Below are 13,736 nucleotides of genomic sequence, written 5' to 3' on the forward strand. Positions count from 1 at the left end.
CGAGTCAGCAGCCTCTGTGGACTTGTTCAGTCAAAGGCCCTCACGGCAAGAGGAACCAGCTGCAAGGCCTCCTTTGGCAAAGCTCTTAACTCTGCTGATAGAGTACAGTAATAAATCATACAGTATTTCTGGTGGTATGACGCTGAGGTAATCCAGCTCTGCTCCCTTGTCCTGGTAAAGCAGTGCCCATCTTGAGCCAGTCATTTTAACCAGGGATCCATGCATGATCTTATAGTGCAAATCTACTTTGAAAATGACAAATACAGTAGAAATAAAATATGAAATTGAAATTACTATCTGTGATAATTCACTGTGAAAGTAATCGGTTTTCTATGCAATAAATTAAGTGCAATATAATAGCTAATGGAAATTTTCTAGGAGGGGCCCTCAGATTCCTGAAATTCTTCAGCCTCAAGCAGCCAAACATTGTAAATCGCTTTGGAGAAAAGCATCAGTTACGTGAATAAATGTAAATGTCAGGGGGCCGCGGTCTCTAAAAGGTCAGTAACTTCAGCATTAGTTAGTAAGTGCAGTGAAGAAAACTCCAGCTAAGTCTGACTTCCCAACGTCCTCCGCGTCATCCCCAGCTGCTGCCTGTCAGCTGACCCCGCGCGCGCCGTGACCCACCTCCTGATCTCAGCCTGGGGCTGCGCGCGGGGAGGCGTCACGTGCCTCAGTGTAGCGCGACGTTCCCGATTCCGAATTGTGACAGAAACAGGAAGGATTAACTAAAGGAAGCGCTGCTCCGTTTACTGACTATATCCACCTGTAAATAAAATCAAGAACAATCAAACTGTCATTTTTTACTCTGTTAAAACATATTACAAAAAACAATAATGAATCAAGTGTGAACTTATAATAGCCCTGTGTTAACTCGTCTTTTTAAAAGGACCTTTGTGTATTAATTATTTATTGTGTATTAATTTCAGACGTGATGTATTGTGGCGCGCAGCGCCGTGGGATTAAATGGGGTGAAGAAGGACGCGGAAACAGTGTTCATAACGAACGATTTATTCGAACACCAGCACAAGGGAAATAATGCTCTCGGTCCGAGAACCCCTTTTCTTTCAAGACCTGCGCTTTCCCAACCTGTCTTAGCGCCCCTAGGCTCTCCTTCTACATAAGGCCAGACACAGTCAACCCACCATTTCCCCCCGAAGTGGCCCCACCGGTTACAGACATTATTTACAGATTTCCCACAATGCAACTATTTACATTAAATCAGTAACGCGGGTCGTTACAGTATTATTAGAACAACCAGGCACTGAAGCCAGACTATATTTTGTCTTATACAGATTGCTCATCCAAAGAGATGACTGACCGCGTATTTATTTAGATAATTTAGAGTCTTCTGCATCTCTGTGTAAACGGAGAACAATGGCTGGAAGCTAATCCGTTTAACGGGTCTATTATACGGTATTTGTCTTGTGGAAAACTACTCAAATAAGAGAAAGTTCTGCTCATGACTGCAATTAAAAAACAGATGATACATATTTGCATTACATTTACATTTATTCATCTAGCAGATGTACATCTCAGCAAAAGTACAATTTATGCATTACATTGAGAGAAGGAGACATAGCTGCAGACATGAAAGTCTCAAGCAAACCTAGTTTGTTCCCTACCACTTGCTGCACCGAGGTTCATCATTCGATAGGTGCATAAGACACAGGATAGACAAATCTTGATACCCTCCTACCATTTTTTTTTAATATTATAAGGTACACAAATAAGCAAGTACAATGCCAGAGAAGTGGCTGACAAGATTTTATCTGGAGATGCTTCTGGAGTTACGATGCATGAACAGTTACACCATAGATGATCTGAAGAGATCTTGGGCAAAGTGGATCTGGAAAAGGTGGGTTTTCAGACCCTTCTTGAAAACAGACAGAGTTTCCGCAGTTCTGAGTGAGAGGGGAAGGTCATTCCATCACAACGGACCCAGAACCGAGACCCTCCGAGCTTTACCTTCGTGCGCGGGACCACCAAACGAGCAGAAGTAGACCAGCAAAGGGGTCTGGCTGGGGTGTAGCGGTTGACCAAGTCCTGGAAATAGCCGGGAGAAGTTCTATTGATGCATTTGTACACAGTAACCAGGGTTTTGAATTTGATTCGCTCAGCTATAAGAAGCCAGTGCAGAGAAATGAATAGAGGAGATACTTGGGAATGCTTTGGCAAGTCAAGCACAACTCGTGCAACAGCATTTTGTCATAGCTGCAGAGGTTTGATGACAGCAGCAGGAAGGCCAGGAGAGAGTTGCAGTAGTCCAGATGGGAAGTCACCATGGCCTGGACAAGTAGTTGAGCAGAGTCAATTGTGAGGTAGGGACGGATCCTTTGAATATTATGTAGGATGTATCTGCAGGACCGGGTTGTGGCTTCGATATGTTGAGAGAATGACAGACTCGCATCAGTCGTTACTCCTAGACTCTTAGTGAAGGAGCTAGGCGAAATGAGTGAGTTGTCCAGTTTGATCGACAGGTCATGACAGGAGGACGGGCCAGCTGGGAAGTAAAGAATCTCTGTTTTGGAGAGGTCGAGTTGGAGGTGGTGTTCATACATCCATGAAGAGACGAATTGAAGGAATTGAAAACATCGTCTGGTGTCTCTGAACCTCTTTTTTTTATAGAGTTCTGGAATAATTGTATCACTGAAGTGTGAAATGTACTCTTTTTTTTCAATGGTCTTGTCTGTAGGTAAATAGACTCATCCATCCATGCAGTTTCAGTAACTTGTCCTGTGCAGGGTCGCGGTGAACCGGAGCCCATCCCGAAGCATTGGGCGCTAGGGCTGTGGGTGGTACGTCCAGGACAGGACGCCAGCCCATCGCAGGGTTAAATAACTACAGAAATATTTTATCTGCAAGTTCACTTTTTAAAATAAAGTTAATTTGAATATTTTATTTAAAAATTTGACAGTGTAAACATGGAATCTGATGGATCCAGGAGAAACACAATGAATGAGGAGTGCCATAATGGCAACAAATAAAATTCTCACTTGTTTTTTACTCTTACATACAACTTCTCATGTCGCTGACGCGTGTACGGTTGTGTTGAATTTCTGTCAAAACAACGCTACATGATTACGTCGAGAATAAACAACACTTTACACACATCTCCAGTTACATTCTTTTCCTCAGTTTGCAACCAGACAAATTAAAGTTACAGTACAACTCAACTGACAGCGTCTTCTTTACATGTTGTGAAGGCAAAAAATATTGTTCCAATTCACTTTTCAGTAGATTGACAGTAAGTTTACAATTTGACCATTTTGCTTGTGGATTTATTGATTTCCCAAAGATTATTCGCAGAAATAATAAATATTTGAATTATTATATATATAATTTACACTTCATTCAACACGTCTGTACTGTATGTGTGAAATGCACTTTTACTTCCAGGTATCCCGACAGTTAATTTTTCATTTCACACCGTAATATTTTTTTGTGAATACAGTGAAAGAAAAGACGTGCCCTGCTTCCTAAATCGTTGGTATCCTTTTGAAATGTAGTCAACACTCGCTTTCTCACAGTTCTGTTGCATTTCTACCACAGCGCCAACATCTAGCCCGTATTCGCGCGGCGTTCTCGCGAGGTGTGCGGCGTGTTGTTGCCCCGCCTCACGTGACGCCGGCGGGCGGTGACAGACCGCCTCACATGACCAGGCTGTTTCTTCCTTCTAGAGCGCAGGGAGGTGGTGTGTACTGCTGTTGCATTCTTGCCCGCGCGGAGGAGCAGGCCGCTTAGCGCCCCAACGCCCATGAAGTGTGGCTATTGACCCTGAGTCTGTTCCAGTGACCGGAAAGAGCGCAGTCCGATACTCCCGTTAGCTCTGCGGCGTGTCTGTGTGCGCACGCGCGCGCGTCGTCGGCAGGCGTTCTTCTGTCGTCCCTTCGTGCGAGACTAGTAGTGTTTGTAAGTGATTTTTGTGATTCCGGACCGAAGACGACATGGCACCGCGCTCCACCAGCAGACCAGACCTCTGCGCCGTCCTGTTCCTGTTTGTCCTGGGTGAGTGTAGGAGTGTGTGTGTCTGTGTGTTTACCGGGAATCGCAGTCACCGCGCCTCAGCACCGTCAGGATAGAAGGATGACGAGGAGGAACAGCAGCGGCGGCGAGACCACCCGGCCGGCTCGGCTGCAGCAGCAGGCAGCGTCCTGCGTGCCTCGGGGTCAGGCGGCGCTTAGCAGTATGATTCAAAATTATTAGTATGGTTAACTAATGTTCCGGTGAATTACAATTTAGGGAGCCTGTTGTTGTGACTTGTTGGGTAGAGGTTTGCCCTCGTCGCCGTTGATTTGCTGGTGGCAGCTGTGTGTGTTTTTTTAACTGTTCTCTGCTTGTTTTGAAACTCGAGTCGAGACGAATATTCTAATTTTACTTCAGTACAGTCCCGCGTTTTCGCTGCTTAACTTCGACTTTACTAGGATTCACTCAAGTCTGTACGGTTTCGGTTCGACCTGTTTTTTTTTTTTTTTTTTTGGACGTAGCCGTAGGTTTGTAGCTTGTGCCACAATCCCATTTGCGGCGCTCGTGCCCGTGTCCTTCCAAGGCCGCTCCATTGTGCGCGCGCCTCACGTGACGCATTGCTTCCCCCCCCCCCACACCCCACACACACCCCACCGAAGGCGCTTTGTGCGGAAACAGTGGCCCTGTTGTTTGCCTCGCGCGTTGCAAAATCCCTGTCCCCGAGTGGGTGATACACGGGCGCGCGGCGTCCTTTGTCACAGCTGCTGTTTGTCACTTTCTGCGACATCCTGTCCTCGTGTTCTGGTGCGAGCGCGCAGCTCTCTCTCTCGCTCTCTCTCCGTGGAGCTTAAGTTCAGGACACTGACTGACTTAAAATCCACACCGGACGGAAACTTAACGGCAGCCTCGATTCTCACTAACAGTAACGCAGGCTTAGTTTGTACATGATCATGTGCAGCAGATGGTTCCCTGCCCTGGTGCCACTGCTGAACGTGACTGCTGTCCTGTGTTCAGTAGCGATGCGATGGGACATCATGATGATATGTCCACCTCGCTGACCCTAACCCTACTTTGTCCCCCCGTATTTCTGTGTAATTCCATGGAGTGCTATTGATAATGTGTCCCCTGACACTTTCTGACCTGTCACAGCCCTGATTGTGTATGTTTTTTGTGTGTGTGTGTGTGTGTGTGAGAGATCATAGCACCTCGGGGCCACCCTGTCCATGTCGCGCTACTGTAGACAACAGTTACGAATCGTCAGCAGTTCATCGCGGCGTGACCCTCAGTACCACGCCATCGCTGTGGTACAAAGAGGCCTGTCTTTGACGCTAGAAGAGCAGTGGTGGCAGCGCACGTGGGTCAGAGGTCAGCAGAAATGTGCCCGACCTTTGCTTGAGGTACCCTCAGGCTCATGTAAAACACTGTGGAGCTGTTTGATTTAATTTCTGAGCAAGGCTGGCAGTTTGCTCTCTACACTATCTCTCTTTGTCAGCATACCTGCTGACCTGCTCAGTAGAAAACAAACAAGTATCTCCGGTCTGTGACGTGTCAGGTTAAAAAAAAATGACTAGTGAGGTTTGACCCTGGACTCCAGAGTCCTCCTGCAGTCCTGTGCTGTGCCTCAGGCCTCAATTTAGACTTGGACATGCTCGCATCTTGAGCTTGGCTCGGACAGGTGTGAAATGTGACTGACAGCAGTTGCTTGGGGGATTAAATCCCACTTGGGCTTATCCAGCTGTCTTGCAGGCACCTCCCAGGGCAACACGCAGCCTGCTCTCACACACGGTTACGCAGAGTAGCTCACAGTGTGATAAATGGCGTCTGTGCATGGTACCTGGAGATAAACCTCCACAAAAAAGGAGGCAAAGGCCTAAATCAGCTTTTTGTGTTTATGAGAAAGTGAATGTGTTTTGTAAATTGTGCTGCTGCAGTGGCGGGGAGGTGAGCTCTTGCTTTCATTTTTCACACAGCACGGATGACCTGGCGGCATCTGAGCCTGCAGTGGGCAAGCGTCTCACACACAGCTTCTTGGCCTACTGTTTTTATGGATTTCATGTTGTGGTGCTCATATTTAGCTCTACTTGTTTCCTAATAATTGATTGAAAATGCCATGTTATAAGCTCTGTTCCTGGGAATACAGAAATGAATTTGTCATTGCAAAATCACTACATTTACAAAGGACGTGTACAGCAACGGCAGCTTTTAGTGGCGTGCTGCAATGTTTTCACCATCTTTCGGTTTCCTGTGTTCATGGAGGTATTAGATACCTGTGGTGTCACTTGTGCTGCTGTACTCTAAAGTTGCTGAACTTGAGCCTGCAGAGAGTCCTTATGCTAAAGCCCGTGTGTGACTGGTGTCGTGTATGACTGATGTCGTGCCTGTCCAGACCTGCAAGGTGATGACAGGTTCTTCTGGACTCCTGTAACCGCCCTCATTCTAGATGTTGTTACCATGCTTCATTGGGTCTCGGCAAGGTGGAATGGACCTCACCTGACCCCGGCGCTGTTTTGTAGTCGGATTTGCTGACAGTATTTATTTACGGCAGGTTAGCAGCACATGATGGTCAGCATATGCTGTTTGTCACCCTAGTCCTGGGTCTGTAAGGTGCAGCTTGATTTCAGGATAAAGGCTCTAACAGCTGTTCTCTCTGAACAGTTTGACATTTGTTTTATTTGCGTGATCATGCAGCTCTTTTCTTTGCCCTCCCTTACCTAAGTATCCAGGCTTGCTGGTGCACTGTGGTATTTGGTAAATGTATGCTCGGGTTCAGGATAACCACACTGTTGCCCTCCTTTTTAGTTTGTTGGTGGAACAATCTGGATCTTCGGCCCTTTCGGAAACACACCAGTGGTTATGTAGCTCCCCCTCATGTCAAGAGCATGAAAATGCTCTGGGTGGTTCTGGACAGGACCCAACATGCTGGCATCAAGTGTTACACAAGAGTCTGATCTGATGGCTGCATTAGTCAGCTGGTGGTCAGGTTCTGCCTAATATGCATATAATGTGTAATCTGTGCATGTTTGGTATTGTTTGGACAAATGTTTGTGTAAAAGTATTTAATGTTTGAACTGGTTTTGTTTGTGGTTTTTTGCGTTTCATTACTAATATCCTTTGGTATTACCAAAAGATATTAAAATTGAGCTAATTTACATGTATTTTAAAACATTTAGATGAGATTCTGCATCTGGTTGTAATGGGGGTCTTGCTTTTCTTTAGGCCACCAGACCTTGGCACAGATAGTGAACCTGGAGGTGAAAGATGGAAATTCTACCTGCATTAAAGCTGAACTCTCTGCCCAGATCGCTGTAGTCTACAGTGTGACCAACGGCACGGTAAATGAACATCTGTCATACAGTCTTTTCTTTTGTGCTCCACAAGCCATGTTTCATAACATTGAGAAACCTGGTAATCCAGAAGCAGGAATGACCTAAGGACTATATCCCAACAGAGGACAGCCTCTATGCCCTTGCCAGCCTCTACCACTGTGGGCAGCGACAGCTCCTGTGGGGGGTCCAGCGGCACCCCTTGGCTGATGGCCAGTTTTGGAGACGGCCACTCGCTGAGCCTCGGCTTCTCTAGCAACGGTAGCCTGTACAGAGTAGAAAACATCACGGTTGTGTACAATCTGAGTGACACTTCAAACTTCCCTGCATCATCTTCTAAAGGTGGGCCTCAAACCACTTTTTTTAATGCACTCCAGTCATCCATAGCTTTGTTTTGCTTTTTAAAATGTTTGTCTGGCCTGTGAAAATCCTCACATCTAACCTATAATACTCCGTTTTTGACTTCTTAAAAATGTGTTGTATGCCACACAAGTAAAGCAACTCTGTAAATCCCCGCAGATCGTGTTACTGTGATGACAGCCCACACAGGAATCCTGGCCCGGATGAACACCACATACAAGTGTGAGAGTAACTCCACTGTGATCCTCAGCGGGGGTGGAGTCAATGTCTCCTTCTCCAACATGAGGATCGAGGCATACATGCTGGGAAGCGAGTTCAGTGTTAATGGTACTGCCCTCCTGTCCACTCTCCACACTTTCCTGACCTTATGGATGAGCTTTTAAATGCTGTTTTATTTATGGACTCAAAGGACTTGATTTAGGGTGAAAGGCGTGGTTATTCATGTGGTATCTCACTGTGTAAATGGTAACAGGCTAAAGCATACTTGCTATCTATGAACCTCAAATTACTTCCTGGCCCTTGGCATTGCATCTGTTGCATTTTATGATAAATGGATCCTGTAAGTAGGAGGGACAGCCTCATTTCTCCCCTTGTTCACTTTCCATCTGTAGTTCATGGATCTACTCATGATATTGCAGCTTGGGTCTCAATTTCCCTCCTTCCCTCCCCAGTTGCCATCTTTGACTTTAATCTGAGGTCTTGCATCATTGTTCCTATCAATGCAATTGTAGAATGACTTTGACCATGTGCAGATGAACAATTAACAGTATTTTTCAGTAAAATGCAAACTATTTGGGAATCACCATTTCCAAGCACATGTTCCACGTCTTTTTAAAGCTGTGCTGACTTGCATTGTGTTCTGGGTTTCAGGGTGAAGCTCAAATAGGAACTTTATTACCAATGAGTTTTAATTTCAGTTTGTGGATATGATGGATACAATGTAAAGTAAAACTTTTCATTTTTATGTATCCGGTGACTGCTATATATGGAAATTCGGAAGCAGGATTAATTTGAAGTTTCCCAGAGTTATCTTGATAAGGCAGACTTGAACTGTCATGATCATTGTTTTGACAAACACCAACCATTTGAAATTTGTTACAATGCCTCTGATAGGTATATATGATTTCTGTTGTAGGAAAGCAGACACTTTTCATGCAACCTGTAGGAAGATGTGGCTGAGGTTTGCAATATTGTAGAATGCTTGAGCACACAGAGCAGGACCAGACTATCTGTGTTGTTTGCTCTTGGAATCCATCTAAGAGCAGCTTGCTTTGTTACTTTGTGAGTGAGCAAGGCCAACTGTACATCAGAGTGAGAAATTTGCTTTTTTGTTTAGCCTCCGGGTCTTCCCGGCTCTTGTCTCATCTGTGTGTGTGTGTACTTGTGTGTTCAGAAACTGTCTGCACAGCTGACCAGACGGCAACCACCACATCTGTCCCTAAAACCAGCGCTGTGACGACTCCCCCCACCCCTACCGTTCCAGGAACCCCTGAGCAAGGCAAATATAATGTCACTAACAGTAATGGCTCTGTGTGCCTGCTGGCTTACATGGGATTGCAGCTCAACATCACTCTCTCATCTTCTCAAAACAAGGTGAGAGAATAGACAGACCACCACTTCGTTCATGTGCCACATGTGAAAATCCAGCCCTCTCCTTTGTACTCTTCACTGAGTATTCTGATTGTATCTTGAATTGTTTAAACAAATGCAGCAGTTCTCAGATTCTACCCTAGTGAGCAGGTGTTTTGTTTTCTAGCCCCTTCCTATACTGCCTCCTTTCTTAAGGCTGGACTAGAAGGCTGAACTAGTTACATTTAGTCAAGCCCACTGTTGACATAAATCAAAAAGTCACATACCAGCCTGCCAGGATAAGGTTTGAGAAACCTTGTAGTAAGAGTCAGGGTTATATGATAGCTGTCTTCAGTCGCATACTACATTGGGTATGGGATTGGTGCCATAGCTTCATGTTCACGGAACCCCTTTGCTATATTGCTCACTGCAGACTGTCCAGGAGATCATCAACCTGCAGCCCAACCTGACAAAGAGTACAGGGCTGTGTGAGGTCAACAGTTCCACTCTGTTTCTTACAAGTGACCGTACCAATCTCACCTTCTTCTTCTCACTGGTGAGACTTTGATCCATTTCAGCACTCTGTTACTCAAGTCCTACCAGTTGTGCATTTATAAATGAACAGCTGGTTGTTTGTCCACTTCTGTTAGCCAGTGAAGTGCAGTGTACAACTGGCATGTTATTGGGGGGGGAGTGGGTTCTTTTATTCTGTCAGATTTTTAAAAAAAAAAAAAATTCAGAGTAAATTAGCTGTACATTTTATTTAACCTGGTAGAATTTAAAAATATATATATAAAGGCACTGCTGTTTTCCACAAGGTGGCAGTCTTATTTCTTGTTGCCCCATTTAGGCTTGTGTCCATGGAGTAAAACAAAGTGCATTAACTGGTGGGTGAAAGACAAGATGCAAAAGCACTCAGTGAAAATGAATTATCTTTTTCCTGCAGAATGTCACTAAGTACCACCTCAGTGGGATCTCAGTCAGAGCCATCTTACCAGACATGAAAGGTGAGTATTATTACACATGGCTTTTAGTTCAAGGACATTTATGGAACGTGTGCTGTACTACAGTTGGTAGTGCAGTAGTCAGCATAACGGCACAACTAAACACTAATGCATGCTGATTCGCAGTGATGCCTGGGAAATGCAGCTGGAGTCCAAATTAAGTTCACTCGCTTCTTGTTTGCCAGATCCCTTTGCAACCAGCAATGTGAGCCTGGACTACTTGCGGGGGACACTCGGGCGCTCCTACATGTGCAATGCAGAGCAGACCCTATTGGTAGACAAATCCTTCTCTCTCAACACGTTCCACGTACAAGTGCAGCCCTTCAGAGTCAATGGAGGCCAGTTTGAGAATGGTATGCACCTTGTTCTTTCCCCCTCATTTTCCTATGTTTGTATGTCAGAGTTTCTCCCCTGTATTCCATGTTAGTGACAGTCAATCCTTATACACCCTGAGCAGAGAAAATGAAGCTTTTACACCTCTGTTGTGGTGCAATGTAGCAACTGGCTGATGCAAAAGGAATTCAGTTGTGAAATGAATTCTGGTAAATTTTACACTGACACTGGGTGTACTTTTCACCTCTGCCACTAGATGGGTTCCCCTGATAGGCAAGTGTTCCATCAGTGTTTGCTGTACCTGTCAACAGGAATCAATTGCTTTTATATTTTATAGCAGTCTAGTAGCTTCTATATTCTAAACCTCTTTCTGCAGAATCAAGGCATCTGGTTGTCATTTTGGAAAGGCAATGATGACACATTTCCTTCAAAATGGATGTTTCTTTAGTTGATGAAGCAAGTGGTACACAAATGCATGAATCAGGTTGTAATACTTAATGGATAGGTATTCTAATCATATAGTCCTGAAGGGATCCTGTGTTGGTATGGGTGAAGAAAAAGTTATGCTCTTAAACACTTTGCTGAGCTGCTGTTTGTCATTTTAGTAAAAAAAAAAAAAAACAGCCTAGGCACCTTGCTTCAAACAAATTCAGCTAATTTTGGGGGTAAAAGAATTCCATCCTATTATGCACATGGGGGGGAGAACCTGTTTTCCTGCAATGTTGTCAAGCAAAGCCATAACCCTCTGTTTGCCTCCCCAGCGGAGGATTGTCACCTGGATGAAGACAACATGCTGATACCCATCATTGTGGGGGCAGCCTTGGCAGGCCTGGTACTCATCGTCCTCATCGCCTACCTGATAGGAAGGAAGAGGAGCCATGCTGGCTATCAAACCATCTGACCACTTCCTGTGATATGATGGAGAGAGGAAGTCCTACTAACATTTGACTGGACTCTGCACTACTTTCCTCCGATTCCCCCCCCCACACCTGTTCTCTGCTTGATCGTTTGCTTACGCGCTGGCAGGACAGCGCTGACTCAGCTCTACACGGCATGCTTTCTTTTTGTTTATCTGAATGAATTTGCGCTAAATATGAATTAAAGGATTTTTGTAAATATGAATTTTGGTATTATAGATTAAACTTTCAGACTAGCTGAGAATGGAGGCAATGCAGCCACTCAGCCATAACCACAGTAACAGTGCTGAAGCTCATAGATCTGCATGGATTCCAGATTGATTGGATAGCAGCTCTGACTGACAGAATAAACAAAGCTTCTAGACAAAACAAAAGCACTGATCTGGGCAATGTATCCATGTGTGAAGAGCTTTGCAGCAGTAGTTGCTGGAACAGTGTGGTGGGTTTTTTTTCTCCCCCTTTCCTTTTTTTTCCCCCCAAAGGTTCCATTACAACCACGCAGGCAATGGTATTAAGGCTTGTTCCTTCATGTGTTTTGGATCTTTGCTTCATTAGATGTTTTTGAACACTGGTTTGTCAGATGGATGTGGTTTTTTTTTCCTTGGAGACGAGCAATCTCTTCCTCACCAGGCTTCCTTAGCCTAATTCAGTAACTGAGTTAATTTACTGTACGGCAGTCTTGCAAACACCTGTGTGCTTTTTATGCACTGCTCGTTCAAAGGGTGGCTCTTGTCCTCTCTGCTATTGGTATCTGAATTGAGTTGTCTTTGCATGTTTTTTCTTTGGAATGATGACTCTTTGCAATACCACCTAGACAGCAAGCAGACTCCTGCTAAAAGGGAATTTTGAATGTCTGGCCTTTTATTTTGGCTCCAACAAGGGGCTGCTGCTGCTGCTGCTACCCTCTCCCCTGAGCAAGTAAGCAAGCCCAGAACCACCTCTCACCCCTCCCAGACACCATGAGAGGGTAGTGTGTAAAGCACAGAAATGCTTGACCCATTCAATTACCCCCAATTTAAAATACACAGGTTCACATATGTGCCACTTTTACCAGAGAAAGTCCTTTTATATGTATTTATTGCACATTGTGCTTTGCTGTATGCCACTCATTGTGTGTGATTAACAGAGGCAATGGATGGTGGCACAGAAAGTGAGCGAAGCCTGATGAGGTGCACTAGCCTTTGCCATGCTGAGAGCTGTCTGAGTCAGATGCAGTGCAGCGGTGTATGATGGATGGTGCATCCAGACAGGTGCCTAAGCTTGAGTATGGCCCAATGTTGGTGTCAAGAGTAGCTGAACACTTGCTGTTGTGTGAGTGAATGGTGTAGCAGGCTGTGTTCAAGCGCAGCTTATCTCCACCACCTTTCTGCGTAAACCGGCCTGCGCCATGAGTATCAATCTTGCCGGAGCCTGGACTGGCAGTCAGTAGCTCTGCCCTTAACAGGAGGATGAGAATTGATCATTTGCCCTCAAAGACCCTGTACTATAGTATAAAAGTAAAGGAGGCATGATAAAACATGAAATCCCTATCTTTTATAACCATTCTTGTATATCTTATTTTAGTAAGGAATGCTACAAATTGTTTTCAAATATGCATCTAAATGACAAATAAAAAAAAAAGTGAAAATCATTCAGGTGTCTTACACTGTTCTACTTTGCTGTAGTTCAGGAGTGAAAAGTACCCCCTGGTTGACCACTGAATAGAAAATTAAATACAAAAACTGAGTCTGCTCTGGTTTATCTTAAGTCAGATTCTATTAATGCAGGATTTTGTTTCCAGCTCACTTGGCTAAATTAGATATAAAAAATGTATCAATGCTCTAGCTGAATATTGTCTGCCAACTAATACTTTTGAAAAGTGCTTCTACCTTTCGTAAACTAAAGGTCTTAACTGAGCAGAGGTGATATGCCTCCTCTGTGTGTTTTGAAAGCCCTCAGAGTTGTTCTGCACATGGACCTTAGATCCATGCTGGACACCAAAAAAAAAAAAAAAAAGGCCCCTTGTGGAAAACATAGTCAGTGAGCTGAGGATACTAAGGAAAAACTCTGAAAGGTGTAGAACTCCAACACTAAACAAGATTTGCAGAAAATAGCTTTTTACTGTGGAAGACAATTATAGTGCATTTCAAAAGCTACTTCTCTATACATTCATCTGACATAGTATCCAATCTTGGGAAAAGCACAAATGTCTTAATGCTTTTTTAATTTGTTGTAAACAAAGAAAACGCAACTTCTGCCACTCAATGGCTCCAGACTACATTTTG

The 13,736-nt window shown here is 44.5% G+C and overlaps 1 protein-coding gene across 1 annotated transcript; it reads left to right on the forward strand.

Moving 5' to 3' along the window:
• The first annotated feature begins 3,645 nt into the window (after positions 1 to 3,645).
• On the forward strand, positions 3,646 to 13,102 carry lamp1a (lysosomal associated membrane protein 1a). The gene is made up of 9 exons (XM_018759361.2): positions 3,646 to 4,008; positions 7,183 to 7,298; positions 7,415 to 7,631; positions 7,809 to 7,976; positions 9,043 to 9,242; positions 9,652 to 9,774; positions 10,165 to 10,225; positions 10,408 to 10,575; positions 11,317 to 13,102. Exons 1-9 carry the CDS (start codon positions 3,948 to 3,950, stop codon positions 11,454 to 11,456), a joined length of 1,254 nt encoding a protein of 417 aa, XP_018614877.2. The 5' UTR covers positions 3,646 to 3,947; the 3' UTR covers positions 11,457 to 13,102.
• The last annotated feature ends 634 nt before the right edge of the window (positions 13,103 to 13,736 follow it).

Source organism: Scleropages formosus, chromosome 12, assembly GCF_900964775.1.
Source record: "Scleropages formosus chromosome 12, fSclFor1.1, whole genome shotgun sequence".
In the NCBI taxonomy this organism is placed as follows: Eukaryota; Metazoa; Chordata; class Actinopteri; order Osteoglossiformes; family Osteoglossidae; genus Scleropages; species Scleropages formosus.

What these genes read in the sequence shown, in the direction of transcription:
- lamp1a (XM_018759361.2), top strand. Translation starts at nt 3,948, where the DNA reads ATGGCACCGCGCTCCACCAGCAGACCAGACCTCTGCGCCGTCCTGTTC. An exon ending in ACAGTGTGACCAACGGCACG is followed by an intron (nt 7,299 to 7,414) that starts GTAAATGAACAT and finishes ATATCCCAACAG; the next exon opens with AGGACAGCCTCTATGCCCTT. An exon ending in TCACCTTCTTCTTCTCACTG is followed by an intron (nt 9,775 to 10,164) that starts GTGAGACTTTGA and finishes TTTTTCCTGCAG; the next exon opens with AATGTCACTAAGTACCACCT.